Source organism: Felis catus, chromosome A2 (assembly GCF_018350175.1).
Source record: "Felis catus isolate Fca126 chromosome A2, F.catus_Fca126_mat1.0, whole genome shotgun sequence".
In the NCBI taxonomy this organism is placed as follows: domain Eukaryota; kingdom Metazoa; phylum Chordata; class Mammalia; order Carnivora; family Felidae; genus Felis; species Felis catus.
Window position 1 is genome coordinate 46,485,000 of NC_058369.1, and position 23,261 is coordinate 46,508,260.

Genomic DNA, 23,261 nt, shown 5'->3' on the forward strand with positions numbered 1-23,261 from the left:
AGAAAACTTTTAAGAAGCCGCATGCATAACTCGGCTTCAACAACCATCAACTCCTTGCTCCTCTTGTCTCATTTATATCCCTACCTATTCCCTTCCCTTGTTATTTCAAAGCAAATGTCAAATGTCGTTTCATCTATGGTGCTTATTTTTTGAATGACGTATCTGATATCTGCCACTTATTTTCCATAGCATTTTTCTTCACCACTTGACCCATTGACTGTTTCTATTAGAAAGGCTTATGTTCAGCTTATCATATCATTATGCAGTACTACTTTTATGTCTTAGTATTCTCTTACAATCTTATGAATAACTCTGTGCCTGGAGTGACATTTTTATATTGCTATGTGAAAGGTGACCTGTAAAAGTCTCTTTTTGTCTGAATTTTATTGGCTTACTCCAAGGGATTTTTTTGTTTTTGTTATTGTTAGTTACCTTTCAAAATTAATGTTCTGTATTTATCACCGTGAGAGAGAGTACTTGAGATATTTAGTATTCTAGATTGCTGCTTTTTTTTTAATGATGTGGTTTCCTGAGAAAATATTGAAGAAGTTAACTTTACAGTTTCCAAATGCTTTTATTAATAATTTATTTTTTCACTGAGTGAAACTGAGCCAATTATAACTGAGTACCTCTGTGTTTTTTGAATATTAGTAGCTTAGTTATGCATTGAATTCAGAACCTGATTTCATTATCCTGTTTGAATTAAGGGTGAGGCGCTCAGGCAAATTTTGGTCAACCGTTACTATGGAAACATCAGACCTTCAGGAAGAAGAGAAAGCCTCACCAGCTTTGGCAATGGCCCGCTGTCACCAGGAGGACCCAGCAAGCCTGGGGGAGGAGGTAGGCTGTGTTGTGTGCTAATTAGCTGCACGTGTGAATTGAGTGTGCCACGTAAGAGCTACATGTTTCTACTTAACAGGTTGAAACTCTGACAGATGAATTTGGGTTGCCAGTGTGTTTTCTAGCAATTCGTTTTGTTTTTGGTCTACCATCAAAGTGATAGCTAAAAATATTTCCCTGCAATTAGATATTGGCTAAGACTCTTGCCCCTCTTTCCAGTACAGCAACCCTCTTGGTGATTTTTGAATGACTCAAGGAACTTGATTTCACTGCCTGTTTTCTTGTGGTCATTAGGAATCATTCTTACCATTAAATAACAATGATGTTAGCAGCAAGGATGGCAAAAGCTCACATTTATGTTATAAATGAGTGCCAGGGCTCTCCTAAGTGTTCTACGTTCTTGTTTGCTCCTCCAAGTTCTTCATTCTATGGTGGGTAGTGTTGCTGTCCCTTTTTAACAGAGAAATTGGAAGATTCTTAGTGACTGGCCTATAATTTGAACCTTGATAGAGCTAATTCTAATGCCTATGCTGTAAGCCTCCCAAACTCTTAAGAGAGTTTTTCTCCCCACTACCAAAAAAAAAAAAAAAAAAAAAAGTCCAGAATTGCATAAAAGTAAATCCTTAAAGATGTTACAAAACATAGTAAGCACAATTACAGGTAAAAGTTGCAAGTACATTGAACTCATTGGGGGTGTTGATTTGAGTTTGGGGTGGGAGCTCATTGCTTGAAGCACAAATGTGACTTGTCTGATTCCCTATCTCTAATGAAGACTGTTATGGACTGCAGATTCTGTAAGTAGCACCAAAATATTTGGTGATTAATAAAGTTATCCTAGCAATTTCTGGGAAAGAACCTTGAGTTTCTCTCCAGATAAAAACTTGAAACATATCTGCTCGCTTCATGGAGTTGAGCAGCTTCGGTGACGACACACTTCTCAGACCATTTCAGGAACAGGACCTTCTCATTTCATCTGAAAGTTCCCAGGGATTCTCAAGCAGAAGTTCCTCACATAACATCTCAAAACGATTTCACTTTATTTTCTGCAGTGGGGTCACTCCACAAATATGAGGCCTGGGGGGGGCATTATGAGGGTGTTTGGGTGTTTAGAAACTGCTTTAAAAAGCTGTAAAAGAGAAGATCAGCAACCCAATTTGTACTCTGCACTATGGATGTAATGGATCCAGATAGTCAAGACAAGCAGTGTAAAGGAGGTGGCATTTGAATTGAGGTCTGCAGGGAAGGACTGATGGCTGATTTTCTTTTTTCTGAAATTAATCAGTCCATGTCCCCATGTACATTAATGTTTCAGTTATTGCCAATAATAGTGCCAGTCAAGTTCGTAAATAGGCATTTTCTAAGCACAGTTGGAATTCATTCCACTAAATGACATAGGCCATGTATTCTTAAGTTTATTCATGTCATCTCAAGCTCAGTATGGATGGGAATTTCATTTGTTTTCTCCACTCTCCTATCCCCAGCTCTTGGCTCCATGCCAAGCATGGAGTAACTATTGATTGAATGAATGAACAGGTAAATTACGGGAAAGAATGAGTCTGGGGTTAGCTAAGGCGGGTTTGTTAGAAACAGGGCTAAAGTGAATGTTACAGTCTTAATTTTCTTAGGAGTGTTCTAACACATGTATAAGTTTGATTTATGTCTTGAACTCAAACTAGTTCTTGATAATTCTGCACTAAGTCACTGTGTTTTAATGCTAGGGAGAGTCTTGACTGGATGGCTTTGGGTCTCTTGCTGGAAATATATCCTTCTTCATCTTACCTGCCTACATTCAGTTACCATCTCTGCTACTCACAAGCTGGGTGTCCCCCTTGAAGACAAGTGACTTTACCTCTGTGCTAATAATTAGTACCTTCCTTGTGGGTTTTTTTAAGAAGGTTGAAGGAGATAATACTGTTACAATGTTTAGTGCATTAAGTGTTGGTCCATAGTAGGTATGTAATACACGTTTGCTGCTCTGATTGTGGTTAATAAGAACAATATTCCATCTTCCTAGCGGGAGGCTCTGGGTCCAGCTCCACAAGCAGGGGTGAGATGAGCCTGGCTGAGGTTCAGTGCCACCTCGACAAGGAGGGTGCCTCTAATCTGGTCATTGACCTCATAATGAACGCGTCCAGTGACCGAGTGTTTCATGAAAGCATTCTCCTGGCCATTGCCCTTCTGGAAGGAGGCAACACCACTATACAGGTAAGAAGGCAGCTTGGTTTCTGTGTGGCATCCCCACTGAGCAGGAAGAGAATCTGTTCTGGGAGCCAGGCACCTAGGTGATGCCAAGATCTTCTACAATGGAACCCTCGTTCTTAGAGTACAAAATTCTCTTCTTCTGAAAAACGAATTCTACCTATATCTTCCTTGGTCATTCAGTCATAGTTTAGACTTGGTTTCAAAACACAAGTCACATTTGAAAATGATAAACTGCTAAGGATGTATGAAGAAAATTGGTCCAAGATCTGAGGTATGGTAGGATGTCCATAAATGTTTGTTCAATGAATGATTGAATGAAGTGTATTTACTTTTTTTATCCAAGATCATAGAGGATCCCATCAGAGGATGACTAAAAAAGAGTTTAGACTGTGTGTGCTATTTGGATTTAATTTTTGTATCTGTAGATAATGGCTATAAATTTCCCTACCTTTGAAGTGAAAAGCTCAATACAGCCATTTGAACTAATAACACCAATTTGTACTAACTGGGAAAAGTCAGGCGAGGTTAGTCAAAGATGTGTAGATGATTTTTTGTTAGCTGGATATATATTTTAAAACAAAAACTTGATAGAATTCTTGACAGAAGTCCTTAATAAGTCAATTTTAATAAATTTAATAACATTTATAATTTTCATGTAGAAATGGCAATTAAAATTATTTCTTTAAATATTTTATCCCATTCATCATGCAGTCTTCCTTCTTTGTTGGCTCTTGAATAAGGGTTTGCTCACTGTGTGTGTGTATACACATTTTGATTAACAGCTTTATTGAGATATACCAATACACCATAAAATTTACCCTTATGTGTATATTTGACATTAAATTCTTGGGTTTGAACTTAAACTCAGAGTCTTGATCAATGGAGTCTTGGTTCTTTGTGCAAACCAGCCAAGGACATGCCTTGCTGTGGGGAGGTTTGCCTGGGCCAGGTTGAATTTCAGCCCCTGCTCATTCTCCCAGTCGCCCTGCTGCTTGAACACGCTGCGCAGCGAACTGTGGTGGTCCTGTCTTCTCGCCCTCCATTCCCTGCTTGCCCCAACACACGATTCTGAAGTTCATTATTAGGCACTTCCCTAACTAGAGATTTGTGACAGGGGCAAAGTCCAGTGCTTGCCTGAGTCATCACTTGCACCGGAGTTGTGACAAGTTGGGATTGCTGATTTTGTCACATGTGAGTCTGACTGTGAGCTTGGATGGATCCTGTGGTCATTCTCCTGAAAATAGGGCCCACTTATTGCCCTGTTGGAATGGAAGCAGCGTCAAACACTCCTTGTTTTTCAACCACCTGATTTGCAGTGACTAGATCAGTTGAACTAAACATGTATCGAGTGCTTTGTGTGTACACAGTGCTTTAGTAGGAACTATAAGGCAGTGGTTTTTGGACACTGGAGCCAGTTGGTCTATGAGAAGGTTCTCCAGGCACAGCCAAGTATAAAAAATGGAGAGCTTGGGAGGAGTTTTTCACAAACCAAGTAAATTCAATTTGAAGGACCATCTTACTATTTTATTTCTGATATTATATCCTCTCCAATTTTTCTTTTAGCTCCAAAGTCTCTGCTTTAATGAAAAGATTTTGATAGTGGGTGACAGGTTTTTTCCCCCTCTGGCTAAAGAAAAAGGTGGAAACCCTAGGTTATTGCTTCCAGTTTTTTGGAGATTGCAGTTTTCTTTTAAAGCTTTACTAATTAGAGAAATCCTAGAATCCTAGAAGCTTAGTCTTAGAGAAATTGAAAAATCTAGCAAGAATACAAGAATGCAAACACATGTATTTTTCTCAAGGATAATGGTAATGCCATCTAAAAGGTAAGAATGATAACACAGACCCTCCAAGGAAGAAGTAACAACATCTGTGTGAGGAGTCAGTGAAAGGTTTTTTTGATGAGATTGGCTTTGAAGGATGGCTGTGGGTCTGAAGGGTGGAAATGACGTGGAACTGGGTCATGAGCCAGCCCTTTTGTGCTGCTTGGGAGGGAAGAGGAGGCCCAGGGTGCAGGAGCTGGAGGGGTGCTGGAGAACAGGGGTTGGGTCCGTCACACTGAGCAGAGCTGGCGTAGGGTGGTGAACGGGGACTGGCGGTGGGTGTGAGAGTTTGTATGCAGTATAGGGCAGCCTGTCAAGGACCTGGGTGCTGCCATTTAGGACTACAGATCTGGCAGTGTTGGACAGGTGACATGAGAACAGGATCCAGAAGGTGGCAGTTCAAATAAGTAAGTTAATTAGCAATAACGTAGGAGAGAGCTAACAAGAACTTAAACTGAAAATAATTCTATGATAAAATTGGTCATCATGTGGGAGAGGATATTTTCTAGGATAGGCACTTTTTGGGGTGCTAGAGATAATTAACGTCTCCACCTAGGGGGTGAATACACGGGTACATACCTGTTTCAAACTCAGTGACCCATACAATGAAAATTGGTGTGCTTTATTGTACATAAGTTATACTTCAGTAGAAAAAAAAATGGGGAGAAGAAGAGGTACTGAACCTAGTGGGGCAACAGGCTCAGGGACGGGATATCATGAATGCAGACTCTCCAACACTCTCTGCTTGAGACTGGACCCTAGACCCACTGATAGTTGGTAAATGCTGGCCAAAATGGAACCTAAACAGATGTGGAAGATGAGAAGATCACAGGTCTCATTTGGCTCTTTGAGGCTCAAAAGCGTCTGGATGAGGAGAAGCATGAAGGCACCGTTAATTAAGGAATAATGAAACTTGGAAAGGGCTCGTGGGGGCTGAGGGCCGCCGGTGCTAAGGCTGGCTGGCGAGATGGAGTCTGCGGTTCTGGCAGGATGCCTTGTTTTTCACAGTGTACCCCTCATGATGATGGCAAGGCACACAGAAGCTGTTTTTCCTTCAAGTTCTTTATCTTGTAAAGTAATTATGAATATTAGTTTCATGTTTTCACACATTTATTACTCATAAGCTCAGGCTCCAGATGAACTGCCACAATAGAGTTCCAATAGTTCAGCCTCACAGGGAGTGGAGATGTTTTCTCTTAAGGGAGCCAGTGTGCTCATGAGGGGGTGAGCCGGGATGGGAGGGCATAGCACCAAGGGCACACATGCTCACGCTTTCTTTCTCCCTCATCCTCCCCATTCTGTGACCTCAGAGGGTGGAGGGGAGAATCTGGCCCATGGCTTTAGTAGAGACCCGTGGTTCCAGGAAAATTGATTCTAGCCTAGAGTTGAGTTGTGAGCTCTCCCTTGGCCCCAAGCTTTCTTTCTCTGGAGAGAATGATGTGGAACTCAGGTTGGGTCTGGAGCTGGTTAAGAACCTTGAAGCCCCAGGGGAGTGATTGAAAATTTCATCCTGCTTTAGAGAAGCTGGTTGAAGTAGTAAATGAGTAGCTGTGGGAAGTTAGTCTGAGTTGGGTTAACACTGTCGCTGTGACCATTAATGATTGCTGAAATGCTGTAATCCATTGAAGGTGGCCTAAGGTCCCACTGCAACTCCATGCCCGTTACTCCTGTTTGTATTGTCCAGTTGTGGTGTCAGGAAGGGAAATTGGTCTGAGGTCAGGTGGGCTTCCATGGAGTAATGTTTCTCAGTGACTGGTGGTAGAAAGGGCAGTCAAAGGGAAGCATAGAGGGCTATAGGGTTCTGGAACTGGGTGTTGCCTATTCAGAAAGAGGGCTGCAGAAGGACCCTTATGCTTATAAGCACCTCTTCCCAGGATTTAGAACATGTTTCACGTGGAGAAGAAGGAGAATAAGTACTACCTTCCAGTCCGGGTCTGTGTGGGATTAAGGAAGTTATTACTGCGTTTCTGTTCCTGTGTCTATCAAGTGTGAGGCCTAAGTGCAGACCCCTGGGTTCCTTGTCGCCTTGAATCAGAACTTGTAAGCAATTATTAAATGTTTTTCCAGGAATTCTTAGAATCTATCAGTGATGTTTGGCCGATTCCACTTCTGAAGTTTTCTTTGGCTTGTGAAAATAATTATGAAAAATATGATTGGGCAAACTCCAGGTGATCCATACAATGGAATACTACTCAGCAATAAACAGGAAAAAACTATTGATCCATGCAATAACTTGGATGCATCTTAAAGGCATTATGCTGAGAGAAAGGAGCCAATCTCAAAAGGAGGCATACTATGTGGTTCTAATTCTATGACATTCTCGAAAGGACAGGACTGTAGTGATGAAGAACAGATCAGAATTTGCCAGGACTAGGGGCGAGGGGAGAATTTGACTCTAAAGAAACAGCACAAGGGTTTTTTTGTGTGATAACACTATTGTGTGTCCTGCTTTTGGTAGTGGCCACGTGAATCTATACATGTGTGAAAGTTTGTAGAACTGTATACCAAAGAAGTTAGTTTTACTGTATGATCATTTTAAAAATTAACAAAAGTAAAAGCCATAATGATGACGATAACAGCCAGTTAAGTGCTTACTATGAGCCAGGAACTATGCTTCAGTGTTTTCAGTGTATCCTCTCATCTAATCCTCACTCTCTCTATAGGTGGTAGATGCCATAATTACCCCTTTTAACACATGAGGAAAGTAAAATGAAAAAACGTTAAGGAACTTGCCCCAAATCCTACAATAAGTAAGTAGCAGAGCCAAGATTTAAACCAGGGCAGCTGGGTTCTCTGAACTCCTCATTCCCTATGATGCCTTCATTCTGTAGGATGATGGTAAAGGTCCGAGGAAGAATAGTAGGTGCTTTATAGAGAAAGATGACTTACTCCTTCTTACCACTTAACTCCTTGTCACCTTCAGGAACAGAGCTGTAGGTGGGCCAGGGGTGGGTTCTTGGCTGCAGAGCTCAGTAGTGAAGACAGTGGAACTGGCATCCATTCTCCCTGGGTTTGGGCACTTACTGTGTATAAAGTCCTTCCACTCAGGCTATCTCTTTGGAGTCTGAGGAGTTCAGTGAGGGTTCTGACTTACTCAGAGCTACAGAACTAGACTAAATGCCATGTGCCTCTTGTCTCCTCCACCCCCCTGTTTTAGTTCTGTCACTTTAGCGGCCCTCTTGAAATTTAGTGCCTTGAAGCAGTGACCGTTCTCACAGCTGTCACACTTCTGTAGGCTTGGGCTCAGCTGAGTGGTTCTTCTATACCATGTGATTTTGGCATGGGCTTGATTGGGTAGTCAGCCACGGTGGCCACTTGGTTCTGGCTCTCATCTGGGAGCTTACTGGGGACTGTCACTCAGATTGCTTTGGTTCTCCTCCCTGTGGCCTTTCCATGTGGTTTGGAGTTCTTAGAGCATCTTGACTGGGGTCTAAGTGGAGTTTCAAGAAGTGGAAAGTGGAAGCTACAAATCCTTGTAAGTCCTGGGCTGAGGGGGATTCCTCGAATGTCACTTCTGCCGCATTCTTTTGGTCAAAACCAGTCATAAGGCTTTGTCATAAGGTCAGCCCAATTTCAGAGGGGGGGTGAGAAAAACCCCACCTGTTGTTGAGATGAGGGCATGTGCATATTAGGAGAGAACTGTGTGGAGGTGGGCAACTTTGGAGACTGGCTCCATGCCCCCCCCCCCCCCCGCATTATAAACGATTGAGCACCTATCATGGTTCCGTCAAATCCCTGAGTTGGGCGCTAAAGGTTCAAAAAAAAAAAAAAAAAAGGCACCATTGTCTGCCACAGAGGAGCTTTGTTCTCCCTGAAAATTCAGTCCTGTCTTTGCAGAAGCGGCGACTCATGTCATTGCCTTTCTGGGTGTTCTGTGAATATTCATCCCAGTCCTTAGGATGAAGTTGGTGGGGCCCTTAGCTCTCCAAAAGTTGTGAATTTCATTGCCCAGACCTTGGAGGAATCAATTATGGGAATCCAAAAATAAAGACATGTAGTGCTTGCTAGGAACCCTCACAGAGAGAGTTTGCTCCTTTATTCTGAAACCTTGTTATCTGTCACATCATCACCTAAAGCCCTGAAATGACAGGAACCCACATTTAGGATATTTCCCATCCTGGCATAATGGACTCTTAGGGACAGTGTCCTCAAGTCTTCGAGCATCTTCTGTCTGTGCCCTGGCTTATCTGAGGGGTGGATATTAATCTCCAAACTCCTCTGACCTGAGAGCAGCTCAGACTTTATGGTGAACCCTGTGCTTACAGGAACAAGGAGATGCTACCACTGCCCTTCAGCTCCGCAAGGTAGGATGACACATTGTCAAACCATGGAATCGAGCTTCTCTTCGAGCAACCCCTACGTTACCTCCCCACTCCGGCTTCACCCCCTTCCTACCAGCTCTCAAAAGGAGTCTTTCTGCTTGGTGTTTTGTAGCAAGTGGGAAACTATAAAATAAGCATTTGCTTATGAATTAATTTTTGGCACACTCAGGGCTCAGCAAGCCTTACGGCACTTGCATATCCGTCCTTCAAGTCCTTGCCAATTTCTGTGTTCCTTCCTCCTGCGACGTTCCCACCAGCACCCTGGGGGAAGTTCCCTCTGCTTCCTCTTCCCTGCGGGAGGGCAGAAGCTGTCCTCACCTGGAGAAGAGGAGGAGTAAAGTATATCTTTGAACATATCTCGTGTTGTGGGTTTTTAAATTTTTTAAATTTTATTATTTTTTTAATGTTTATTTTTGAGAGGGAGAGAGAGACAGAGTGTGAGCCGGGGAGGGGCAGAGAGACGGAGACATAGAATCCGAAGCAGGCTCCAGGCCCTGAGCTGTCAGCACAGAGCCAGAGCCAGAGCCAGACACGGGGGTCGAACCCACGAACCGTGAGATCATGACCTGAGCCAAAGTCGAACGCTTAACCACCTGAGCCACCTAGGCACCCCTGTCTTTTTTTTTTTTTTAATTTTTAAAATTTCTTATTTATTTTAGAGAGAGACAGAGAGCAAGCAGGGGTGGAGCAGAGAGAGAGGGAGACACAGAATCTGAAGCAGGCTCCAGGCTCTGAGCGGTCAGCACAGAGCCTGACATGGGGCTCGAACTCACAAGCCATGAGATCACTGTCATGGGGCTCAAACTCACAAGCCATGAGATCATGACCTGAGCTGAAGTCAGACACTTAAGTGACTGAGCCACCCAGGCGCCCCTTTTTGGGGTTTTTTGAAAGCAAATACAGATGTTGGGAGATACATGTGCTGACATGACCATAGAGGACCTCATAGCAAATTAAGGAGACAGACATAACAAAAAAAAATTTTTGGACTAATTGCTTCTGGTTGCAGAAGCACAGTGAATTTTATGTATCAAATGGCTGCCCACAGCTATTCCTATGCCAAGTCTAGCCTACAGACACACCCGAAAAGGGCTTTCTTTTTTGCACGTACGCAGCTGGAGATGGAAAATGTGAGAAGTGCTCCTTCGGGAAACTGGCTTGCAAACTCATCTGAGAGAGATCCCTAGTCCTTGGGGGCCTTTCCTTCACCACACACTTATTTTTTGTGGTTGGCTTAAGAAATCAGCCCAAGAGCCAATATTATATATGAAATCTCCCACCCCTTCCAGAAGGAGTTACCAGAAGGGCACATTGGAGGATCATGTTGATCTGGCTACCTCTGACCCCACTTAGCAGGGAGATGAGGACAGAAAGGGCAATTTGATTTGCCTTTGCTGGAAATAGAAGGCCAGTTTGTGAGGACAAGCAGCCTTGGTTTGACAGGGCTCTCACCCTTAGAAGGAGGAGGAGATTGGTGTGTGAGCAAGTTACGTAAAAGGGTGTTGTTTTTGGCAGGGAAGTCAGAAATGAGTCACTTCTGAGTGGTGTTTTCTGACCTCAGGTTTTATCCATGTGGGAAATGAGTGTGGCCTGCCACAGTCAGAAGATGGCTCCCCAACCCCCGCCCTAGTGTGCCATTGGCCTTGAAATAGGAGGGAGGCAGGTGGCCTGTCCCCCGCAGGCTTCCCTGGACTCTCTGCCTTTCAGCTGAAGCTGTGAAGGGTCTGAACAGCTGCCCCTCCTTTAAGAGCTGGTGGTAATGGATTGCAGACTCTGGGGACACTGCCTAGAAGGGGAGCCTCTGACGTGGGAAGGAGTTTGACCTCCACAGTGGAAACACCTGTGTTGGAACCCCAGCCCTGCCCTCGGCCAGTGGGGTGACCTTGGACTTTCTGAGGACGCTTTGAAACTCAGCTTTCTCATCTGTAAAGTAAGAGTTAGAAAAACTAAGTCCCTTCCTTATGGAGCTGTTGCGAGGATAAGATGGAGTAGCATTGGGGGTAAAGCGCGTGTCCCTATAGACAGTGCGCACCTGTGAGCTGCTGCCATGGGGACTGGTTTTGTGGAATGAGGACGGTCCGGGGTTTGAGCCTTGCTTCTGCCACGTCCCTCTTTAGGACATGGGGCAAAGTTTTTGACCTCTGTCAGTGTGGTTGCCAGCTAGAGATCAGGGTGGTGAGAGTGACCACCTCACAGGGCTCCTGCAACAGGGTAGTTCACACCAAGTGCCTCAGACAGTTGTCAGGGTCATAGAAGGATCTCAAAATATGCTGATTTTTTTATTAATAAACACTTATTATTTTAAAAAGTGGAGTTCATTTTTTAAAATAGGTTTCTTGTCAAAAAGCTGACTCCTGAGCTTTTGCTTCTGTGTAGCGGTTTATGGTCCATTGAGCCGGGGGTTGGGGGGTGCTGTTTTACCTTGTTTTCATACTCAGTTCACCTAAGTTCCTCTGACTATATATTTGAAATGATGTTAGAGGTCCATAACGTCAGGACACTTCCATGTCTTGGGTACTGGTTACCTTTCCTGACAGACAGACATTCTGCGTGAAGCAGGAAGTGAAGGGAACTCCAGTCACTCTGTGGTTTCAAGTGCTCCCTGACCTAGGTGCTTACTTTGCTCCCCCCCCCTTTTTTTGGGGTGCAGATAACTTCTTTGACATAGGTACCTTACCGTCTTACCCTTTTTCTCCATTCCCATGAACCTGATGCGTCACTGAAAGGTCTTTCAAGATTTTTGGTCTAAATTCAGGTTTTCAGGTAGAAAGTCAACACTTGAAGGTAGTTACCATTCTTGAGAACATAAGACATGAATGACTCTCCAAAAAGGTGACACCCCACGCAGCTGGTCATGGCAGTTCTCCAGACGTTAGTGGACACTAGAGAAGGCATGGGCATATTGGCTTGGTTTTGCAGTCCAGGACAAGAAGTGACTGCAGGGATTATCAGCACATCCATATGTCGTTCCTCCTCACTTGGGTATAAAGAAGCACAGTCCGGGGGTGCCTGGGTGGCTTACTGGGTTACGTGTCTGACTTTGGCTCAGGTCATGATCTCACAGTTTGTGAGTCTGAGCCCCATGTTGGGCTCTCTGCTAGCAGCTCAGAGCCTGGAGCCTGCCCCTCCCCTACTTGCACTATGTCTCTCTCAAAAATAAAAAAAACCCATTTTTTAAAAAAGAAAGAAACACATTCCTGTTGAGGTGCTTTGAAGGGAAAGTATGCACCCTGGCTCGTGTTTTTAGAGGAAATGGAGACCCAGTATTATTTTTCCTTTTTCCTGAATAGCAAAGCCATCAGCTTAGGCAGAAGTGGACAGGTACATGTATCTGCTCTTCTAGTGTTCCAGTAGAGGATTACATTCATTGGGGATTGAGGGAAGATCTTTGGAAGCAGAATGTTAAGCTCTTTACTTTGTGCGAAACCTAGAAGCAGGAATTGGTTTCTAAGGAGGATCTTCAAAGAAACCATTGGGTTTTCCATGGTTTCCAACATTTGACTAAAGAACAGGAAAAAAAAAAAAAAGAAGACTTGAAAGAGGTTGTATGTTGAACCATCATTTCATTTCATCCTTTTAAATCCACAAGTCCAGATTTTTCTCCTTTCTTTCTCTTCCTTCAGGTCTAGCAAAAGGTCTGTGCTCTTGCTAACTTTCCTTAATGACTTCTAAGGAGGGAATGAATGCATCTTATGAACTTTCAAGCTGACCCCAGATTCTCCTCTGTTGGCTTATGATGTGTTAGTCCGGGGCTTAGCAAACTGGCCAGTAGGTCCAATTCAGTCTGTCACCTACTTTTGTAAATAAAGTTTTATTGGAACACAGCCATGCTTACTCCTTTAGTGTTATCTCTGGCTGCTTTCATGTTGTGAGGGCAGAGTGGAATAGTTGCAACAGAGTTCGTATAAAGCCTAGAATATTTAGCATTTGTCCCTTTACCGAAATTTTGGCCAATCCCTGTGCTTATTGAATCTTGACTGTCTAAATATTAACCTGGCAAAGGGGAAGAACCAAGTCTTTCCCTCTTTATTCTATTCACCAGATGACCAATATCCTAAATTCCAAGATGCTTTGGCCACTTATTCACTTAATAAGGAATTCAGGGAAAGAGGGATGTCTACTTTTCTTCCTTTTTTGTGTGTGTGAGGGGTGTATAGGGACAGTGGGAGTATGTTTTAGAAGACTCTTTTTTTTTTTTTTTTTTTTCCCTAGAGGAGGTCTTCCCTTTCCTTCACCATCTCTGCTCAGATATATTCCATTACCCTTATTTATCACCTTTCAACAGATTTGGAAGGCAGATTAAAGCAGTTTAAGAGTCCATAATACTTGGGACTGCAGGATTTTCATCTGTGGGCCCTCTCTGACCAACCTACCTTAGACCACCACACTTTAAGTTAGTCGCTTCCTTAGGGCTCAGTGCTGTGCTATTTCTTTGCCTCCTACAAAGGTTTCCTCCTGGCCTTGGGGCATATACAGTTAATCTTAAAATATCTGAAATGTTGGAGCCTGTTTGTCTTCTTTTTCTCCAAACTCACTGGGTGATCTCATCATCTCCCGTGGCTTCCGGCTACCATTTATGCCAACAGCTCGCAAGGTGTAGTTCCTGGCTCCACCTCTTTGCTGATTTCTACGTTTCTGTTTGAATCCCCGTTGAGCATCTCCACCTGTGTTAACTGTAGGTTAGTGTGACCTCAAGTGCACCTGTCACCTCCCCTCCTCTGTCCCATTTGCTCTCTTGTATTCCATGCCCTGGTCAAGGGGCTCACCAGCACCCCTCCTGTTGACCAGGGGACATACCTGGATGTCACTGGTCACTGTATGTCACTCCTCTCTTACTTATTCTGTGCCCACTCCACCTCCCAGTAGTTTAGTGGTCAGCGTTCAGTTAGAACTTGTAATGAGCCAGACAGTTGGCACCTTCAGGTTAAATGACATGCCCAAATTGGCTCAGCTGAGGTGGAAGGAGGTGGGGCTTAGAAGTCACTCTGGCTTTAGAATTCCTACTGCTGACCACCATGCAGCTCTCCGAGTTGTGATCCTGATTGTGTCTCCCCTGGATAACTGGGATAGCTTCTTAGAGCCCTCCCCACCTGTGGGCATTTACCTCTTGCATGCTGCTGTCAATGATGTCCCCCAAACAGAAGCCTGACCACCTCATTTCCTATCTTTTTTTTTAAAATTTTTTTTTAACGTTTTATTTATTTTTGAGACAGGGAGAGACAGAGCATGAACAGGGGAGGGTCAGAGAGAGGGAGACAGAATCCGGAACATGCTCCAGGCTCTGAGCTGTCAGCACAGAGCCCGATGCGGGGCTCGAACTCACGGACCGCGAGATCATGACCTGAGCCGAAGTCGGCCGCTCAACCGACTGAGCCACCCAGGCGCCCCCTCATTTCCTATCTTAACAGCCTTCTGCAGATGATGGAATCCAGTGGTATGCTGCATGATCTGGCCCTGCCTGGGTTTCTGCACCCACTCCCCCACGCTCATTGTCTTGGAGCTACATCTGTTCATTTGCCAGTCCCTTCTGTGTACTCAGATGCCTCTGCTCCATGTAGGATGTGTCCTGTTTCCCTTTGCCTGGAATACTTAGCAAACCCTGTCTGAAATGTGTCCTGCTTTGGAAACTTTCTCTTGATCCCCTGGAGGCAGAAGTAGTGGTCTCCACCGATAGGCTGTTCATTCATTATAGCGATCACCACACTTGAAGTGAAAGTTCATTGTAAGACCCGAGAGAACAGAAAGCAAGTTTGTGTTGACCTCCAAGTTCCATAGAAAATGACCTGTGTGTGGGGCGCCTGGGTGGCTCAGTCGGTTAAGCATCCGACTTGGGCTCAGGTCATGATCTCACGGTCTGTGAGTTCGAGCCCCGCATCGGGCTCTGTGCTAACAGTTCAGAGCCTGGAGCCTGCTTCAGATTCTTTGTCTCCCTCTCTCTCTGTCCCTCCCCCATTCGTGCTCTGTCTTTCACTGTCTCAAAAATAAACATTAAAAAAATAAAAAAAAAACAAAAACAGAAAACACCTCATATGTGTTAGATGAAGGGGAACCTCATTTGCACATAATGTCATTGTAGAGAATCCTACTCTCGAGGCTTCTTCTGAGATCCAAATGAGGTAATATGTGGAAGATGCTCAGCTCACCATGGTGCTTAACACGCAGTAATTGCTTATGGTTACTTGTCAGTAGTACGTTTTTCTCTCCACTCACCCACCCAAGAATGTAATTTCTTCCAGGATCAAACCTCTGTCTTACTCCTCAGCACCTGGACCATGGTGGGTGCTCAGTAAATATCCACTGAATGAACAGAAGTTCTGACCCTTATATGGCCATCATGGCATGTTAGCCTTATTATTGTTTTTTGAATATAAACATAAGGATGTGAAAATTTGTTGTTACTGGTTGTAACAGTTATAAAGAGGCACCATCTAAATTTAGGGGTGAAAGGGAATTAGGTTTATCTGAGTCTAAGGGAAATATATAGTGTCACTTTGGAGAAACATCCTTATGATGCCAGAAACACTAAGGGTCTCTGTTTTCTTGTTCTTAATAACTAGAGATAGTAGTAATGGTAATGAGTACCAGAATATGAGTGTGCATGTTCCAGGAGGTATGCTACATGCCTTCTCCCCTTGATCTCAGTTACTCTCTTTGGTGATCCTGTGTGGGTAGGTACTGCCATGAACCCTTTTTCCAAAGGGGAAATAAAGGATCCAGGAGGTCATGGTAGTTGTTCAGGGCCACTGAGGTAGCTGGTATTTGTGTCTGGGTTTATTTCTTGCCACAGCCTGAGTTGTCTTTTCTCTGTGTTGGTACTTCCATGGTGTATGAGAAGCCTCCATTAATTTCCCTGGCACAGACATGGTCCACATTCCCCTCCCTGGAGACCAAGAAAAGGGGCTCTGGACCCCTTTTGAGGACCTTGCCTCCTATCAGGCAAATTAGAATTTGTGGCTTCACTCTTGGTTGCTCGTTTGGTGGATGGACTCTGTGGAGAGTGCTGTGAGAAGCACATGAGAAGACAGCTCATGTGGCTGGTGTCTTTGCTTTGGTTATAATATTGGCTTGTGAATGACAGAGAAGGAAACCGTGAAAGTCTTTCTTTTAGGCTCAGTGTCTTGTTTGCTAAATAAAAACTGTAAGTGTTATACATGCTGCTTCACCTCTATCAAATTCCACGTTCCCAGGTCTATGAAAGTTAATGACAAGGAAACTCTATTGCATAACTTCCTCTCTGTGGAGAGAGTGGCAGCTCATTTAATTAGGGCTTATATGAAAGGTTAGGTTACATTATTAACGAGTTTTGTTTTTTACTTGTATATAAAGAAGCACATGTACTCTGGCATAATGAGAGGCTTGTTAGATCTCACATTTTACCCATTTTGCACAAAGAGGCTCATTGCACTGGATTCTCCTCATATTTGAGTCGTTGATTGGTTGGACAGTATTCACTTGGGGGCAAAGATAAAGGAAGAGGGCAGGAGCTATACGTGGTACTGTTATGTAGTTCCCCTGGGCTAGGTCTGGTAGCTCTAGTTACATGTGAGGAAAATGAGTCTCAAAAGAGCCAGAGCTCTTATTCAAAGTCACCCTATTAGCACAGCTGAGATTTGAACCCTGCCTCTCCAAAATCTCCCAACTCTCTACCATGCTAGAAAGTCTTTGAGATACAGGAGTCCAATGTCAGGGGCTTAGCCTGTTTCCACTCATGGGCTACATACAGTAGAGAGCAGTGTCTGTCTTGTTCTCGTTGGGGCTAGGGCCAGGATGTACTGGTTTTTTGATCTAAGAAGCAAGGAATCACTGCTTGGTTAGGCCACGAATTATAATAGTTGTCTTACAAACCCACACGATGGAAACATGAGGAATTTTATAATAATGTAAGAGCCTTCCTTTAGTTTCCACTGGTGTCTTTATTGAGTATCTTTTTGTGGTCAAAGGTGAACTTCTCCCTGATAAAAGAAGGGCTCTTGCTCAGTTTTGAGTTTTCTGGAATTCATGTTGGCGGGGAGAATGGGGAGTGAAAGACAGGGCGCATTGCAGATGGCTGTTGCAAGCCCCTCTACTATTTCCAATTAGTGGATGCATGTGTGAGTTGTATGCCTGTCTTATATTTACAAGAGGAAGTATCCCGTTTAATTTTATTTTCACACCAAAAGCCCAAGTGTTAAGAGAACATGGTGTTTTAACACTCCCTCGGTTATCAGCTGCAGCGCGGAGGTTGTATATTGTCACATACAGTTTTCTGAGTATATTTCTACATTTGTTACCTGGCAACATTGCTGCGTCGGGACATGGAGATGTGTTGGTTCCTACCAGATCTGCACTGTTCATATTGTAGAAGGTAGATCCTGTTTTTCTGGCAGGAATTTATAAGAGGAGAAGGCAGGAGGCTTAAAGCAACTCAGTTGAGAGATGGGCTGAAGCATTTCAAGTGACTGTCCCTGGACTAGAGATCCGACCAGGGATGTAGACTCTTGCCTTACTTGAATTTATGCATTATTGTGTTGTTGCCCACCCACCAGTTCTGATGAGAAAGGAAATCCCATTTCAGGGATGACAGCCACTACATCTCTTGCGGGGGTCACCATCTGAGCTACTTAGAGCCCTACACGATCTTTGTTTAGCTGATATGATGCGTTGAAAACACTGTATATAGAATTTAAGTGCTTAGTGGGGCCTATATGTACTCTCAGGCTATCCCAGCACAGACATGCCTCCCTTCCATGCCCTGTGCAGTGAACCCCTGTCCTTTGAAGACATTTGTATTCAAAACCCTCCATCATGGGTTTGAAAGTCCTCTTGGTTGAAGCCACACCTTGCAAGACTCAGACAAAGCTTACTGAGACTAAAGGCATTGAATTCTCTAGCACCTGTAACATTTCTTGACGAATGCCGGAGAGGGACAAGTTCCCATGGCAACAGTTTCTAAGAGTTATGTGGCATCAACAGGTTAGACGAGGTATCAGAGTAACTGAGCTGTGCAGCGCATCCTGTAAGCACACACTCCTATTAAATACCTCTCTGCAAAGGCGCCAAAGCAGGAGTCTGTTCAGAAGTCCCAGCAGACATTGGAGGACTGGCCAGGTTGGGCTGGATTTCAGGGCACATTTGTGTTTCCTTCAGTGCTTACTTTTGAAGATGTCTCTGAGGACATCCACTGGACCCTTAATGTCTTGCCTTTTAAGAGAGGAAAGGTGTGCTGATTATGCCTGGAGGCATTTAGAAGCCATCAGTTAGCTTTAAACATTTATATATTTGTGTTTTTTAAGTGCTCTGACCTCCTTTGGAAAACCAAAGAAGCCAATTTATTAATGGTTCTTTGCTCTTGGGAATTAATATTACCCCTAGCATCATCAGGAAACGTTCTAAGGAGAAGCACACAATTCTTTAAAAAAGTTTTTTAATAGCTATTGGATATTTTTGTATACCTGAGGAGGACTTGACCCTGAGGGTTCCGAACTGGGCTGATTGTCCTGAGTACCCTTAACTTGGAAATCTATGTCCTGCTATTTAAACTTTAAGATGATCCTAACTTGATTAAAGTCCTCAACCAGTAGGCCGAGGAAAACGCTTCAGAAAAAACAAGGTCATGCTGCATTTTTTTGGTAAGCACAGGAATCAACAAAGAGATGTTATATAACTTCTATTTATATCCTCCTTGCTCACTATCTGCAGGCAGACAAGAGTCGCTGAGAAGGGATTTAATGAGCTCTCTGGGTTTGCTCACCTTCCTGAGCTGGTAGGAACCAGCTTGTTCTCAAGTGCGTCAGCAAAGAATCTGGCTGTGGGTGGGCGGCCAGGGTAGGTGGACGGACTTGTTGCCATGGTGTTCTTTAATTCTCCTGTCTCCCAGAGATCTCACCCCCTCTTCCCTGACTCCTTCCTTTCCCCCCTTTTCTTTCTTTCTTTTTTTTTTTCTTCTTCTTTTTTTTTGTAATCTATAAGCTTCCTTGTTTCTCACACCTACTCATGATTCTTGGAGCTGTCTCCGGAAACAGAATATTTTTCCTTCCCCCCCACCTCCACCCCCCACCAAGAGCTCTGCATTGTGTAGCTCCAGGACATCAGAAGAGTTTCCGCTAAGGTATATTGTTTTCACCCTCCCCTATTTTCTCATGGTTTTCTTTTTTTTTATTACCCAGCCCCTCCATAATAGGGACCTATCCCAGACATCTTTAATCTCACCTAATAGAAATTTACTCTTCCCTGTTGGATTGCCCCCAAACCAGGTGGATTCCATTGTCAGTTGTATGAACAGTTGCTATGCCCCAGAGGAGAAGGGCTGTTTGTTTTTCCCTCCATCCTCCTATGTGCTCTTGCCCTAGGCGGGTGGATGTCTCCTGTGTCACCTAGCACATTATAAAATAGAACCACATGAAAATAAGAGAACGCGTTTGTCCCACAGTGATAATTCCTAGAGCTTGGGCAACTTCTGTTACCTTGCAGGTTGAAATTATTCAGCCTGCACCCCCCCCCCCCCAAAAAAAAAGAGAGGAAGAAAAGAATAGTGGCTTCTCCATCCAGTTCTCAGCAGGGACATGGAACTGTCATTCTCAGAACCCCTATGTGGCAGGCACCAGGAGTGCCCACCACAGAGCCTTCTGAGCTGGCCTCATGTTACTGGCCAGATTCTCACCAGAAGAGAGGTATTAGAAAGATGTGAGTAGGGAAGTTAGAATGAAATATTCTTAGAAAAGAATAAGTAGTTGCCATGAGGACAGGCTTAAAAAAAAAAAAAAAAAAAAGCCAGAACCCACCCCTGCCTTGCCCAAGAGTTGTGCAACTCTTAATAGCAGTAGCCTGTTTGAATAATCAAAGGCAAGCTGACTTCCCTTTATTAACTTCTGTTAGAGACATCTGCATAAAATATCCCCAGATTCCAGACCAAGAAGGTAATTTTTTTTTTCCTTGGAGTAACTGGAGGGACTTTCCCTTTGGAGCTCTTCCAGCAGAGTTAACTTCATGGTTGAAAATATTTTTCTTGTTAGAAACTGCCAACAGTGTGAATCCTGCCCTGGCGAGAGGAAAGGCACCTGGTGCAGAAGTAAGGAACCTAGGCCTCAGAACCTAACAGACCTCCACAGCTGGCTTGGGGACTTCTGCCACGACCCTTCTTTTCACTGATAAATCTCTGCCCACTTATGTTTCCTAAGGGCCCCCCAGGTTCCTTTTTGAAAATGGCAAAGGTTCTCTTGATGTTTCTACCACTTTCTTATGCCTGGGTTTTAAACTTGCTTCCATCAAGATGGCCCAGACACTGAAGGGGTAGTTCTATAAACCATCTAACATCTTCAAGCTGTTTGCTTCCCTCTGCATTCAGGATGTAAAAAAAAAAAAAAAAAAAAAAATTAGATTGCTTTTGAGGAGGATGCATTTCAGTTGCCCTCACCATACGGTGTTTGAGAAATATGTTTTTATTAGCCTCCTTGCAACACAACCCCACAAACTGTTCAGCCCAAGAGGCTGTAGTTATGTCGGGGAGTCGGTGGAAGGCTCACAATTGATTGTCCTTCCCGCTCCATAGTTACTAATGCAGGTGTCAGTGGGGCCAGAGTAGTTAACAGTTAACTAGATGGATTAAGGATCTCAGGTAGCCTGAGCCTATCACAGAGGCATGTGTACAAACCTGATAAGCCTGTGAGAGGCTAGAAGGCCACATCAGCCACCTTCACCTGGTCTTTGGAATGCTTCATTTTCTCCATTTAGCAGGACTTTGGGCTTTCACAGACAGGGATCTTTGGGTAATTGAGTTAAACTTTAGCTACTGTCATGCAAAGCTTGATTCGCTTTAAGGTTTTTGGAAATAAATCTCCTTCAGAATTGTGCATTCCTCAAGGGAGCAGATACTCACTGAGCACCTAGTGGGTGCCAGGCATTGTATGAGTTGGCCTTGATGTAGTCAGCCCTTGCCCTTTAGGAGCTTACAGTCTAGTGGGAGACATGGCTAGTAAACCAGCTAAATAATTAACACACTGGGAGAAGCATGAGGAACGAAGCAACCAGGGTGTAGAATGTCAAGGAGAACCCACTTAGGATGGTCAGGAAAGGCTTCTCCAAGGAGGTGCCCTTTAAGCCCAAACCTAACAGATGAGAACCAGCCATGTAAAGAGCAGAGGGCAAGGGTGTTCAGACAGACAGGTTGGTGTGGGCTTGGTCTATTGCCAGAGCTGAAGGAGGTCAAGGTGGTCGAAGCATAGCATCGGGGAGGGGTGGAGGAAGCAGGGCATCTAATGATGGCTGGACCCCGGTAATATGCCTGTCGTCAGGTGGGAGGCTGGATTAAGTGATCTCTGTGGCCCCTGCCAACCCCTAGTCAGTGCTTCTAAAGGGCACCAAGTTGGCTCTGGCCATCATTTGCTTGGATACACGTTACTGAAGCCAAAGCCATAATATATTACGCAGCACTTACACAGATGAGTGCTGTGTAATTTCATCCCGCCGTCTCCATCCTCTTGGCCATCTGTATATTTTACTGTCAAATCCCAAGTATGTTCTCTGCAGCCACAAGGAAGCTACATGGTGGGCTAGTACCTAGTGAAATGGGCCTGTGGGGTTGGGAGATGCAAGTCCTGGAGCTTCTTCTTTGGGGTTCACAGGGGAGCTGTCACCTGAGAGTTGGTTGAGCTGGGCAGAGGACTCAGGGTGACTGGAATCTCCATCAGGAAGGCACTCACTCTGGTTGATGTTTTGCCCTTTGCCAGCCAGTGTCCTTGCCCCTGGCAGGCCGGAGTGGATTTATTTTTCTTTGGATTTTATGGTCGAGTGGATTTGTCATAGATTTGTTGAGAGCAGAGAAGGGAAAGTGGCCAGTATAAAACTCCACCACGTACCAGGCCTCTGCCGGGCTCTCATCCATGGTGCCTCCTTTACTCCATCCGGCAGGCCTCTCAGCAGGGTGGTACTTCTCTTGCTTCCCCCATTACACGTGAGGGAACTGAGGCTGCATGCTAACAAATGACCTGTCCCAACCTACCCATCTCCTCAGCCATCCCTGCCCATCCACTTGGACCTTGCTAAGTGTGAGGGATACACAGCCCTTCCTTGGAGCCCCTGCCGCTCTCTGTGCAAACATGGGAAATGGGTGTGTGAAGGATACAGAGCTCAAGTTGGATGCCCTGGGGAACTTTGTAGGTTTTAGGGCAGGAAAAGTCGGTCAATGTTGATTAATGGCCCTCAGCACACGGAATGGAAAGAAGAGCAAAGACCAAAGTTCTTACCATCCAATTCGTGTGTTAGTCCTCTTTCTCAGTAGCACAGATGTCACCCTGAGTGAAGTGGGAGGGAACAGACAGACTCAGCCTTGGCCCCCTGTGCCCTCTAGTGTGGATGCATAGTCGAAATTTGGGGTGTTAAGAGTTTTCCAACACATGTCTTCTCAGGCCTGATGGCGCAGGTTGGAGGCTCGCCGAGAAGGCTCCTGTGCACTCGTGTTACAGATGCCATGGCAAGTCTGTGGGCAGCCAAAATGGGACCTGTGAGCACCCTAACCGCCAGAAGTTACTTTTCATTGAGTCCTAGAAGCAGGCATGGAGGGCACTCCTGAAGGCTGATGAGCCCCTCCTGCAGCCCCAGGCATGCACTTGAGATTGTTCTCATCGTCTTCTTTAGTTGAGTAGACGTCCGTGGACAGAGTCTCAAACCTCCCTGAGTGCTTTAACAAAAGTCCTTCGTCAAGTCTAATCAAAGTCTTGTTTGCTATACACACCCACCTTTCCTTATTATAAGCCTCATGTTGACGTGAAGAGCAACCATGATGCCTTCTTGCCCTCGAAGAAGATTCCTGAGGAGGTACCTACTACAGTCCACTGTGACGTCAGGCAAGTTTGGGCATTGGAACTATTTCACATTCCATTGGTCATCTTTTCCTCTGGAGACTTTATGTTTTTCTCTTCCATCTTTGGCTAGAAGAGACAGTGCCATCACACGCACGCAAAAGATGGTGGGTTTTGAGAATTGGACCCAGAGAAAATGTGGAGTCTCCTTAATGTCTTTTCCCTTGGTCAAAGGTCCAAGGTCCTCTAGAAGGATGCCTGACCTGCCTTTCTGAAAACTGTTTGATATTTCTGTTAAATAT

General features: G+C 44.5%; 1 protein-coding gene across 7 annotated transcripts in view; it reads left to right on the plus strand.

Annotated features, from left to right (window-relative positions):
* The window catches only part of ITPR1 (inositol 1,4,5-trisphosphate receptor type 1), a 326,193-nt gene that overhangs the window by 219,637 nt on the left and 83,295 nt on the right, over window positions 1–23,261 (plus strand). For all 7 annotated transcript variants that reach the window (XM_045051892.1, XM_023249983.2, XM_011280170.3 and 4 more), the window contains 2 exons: window positions 708–840; window positions 2,855–3,045. In XM_045051892.1, coding sequence (XP_044907827.1) covers window positions 708–840; window positions 2,855–3,045 — 324 coding nt within the window. The remainder of the gene's footprint in view (window positions 1–707; window positions 841–2,854; window positions 3,046–23,261) is intronic.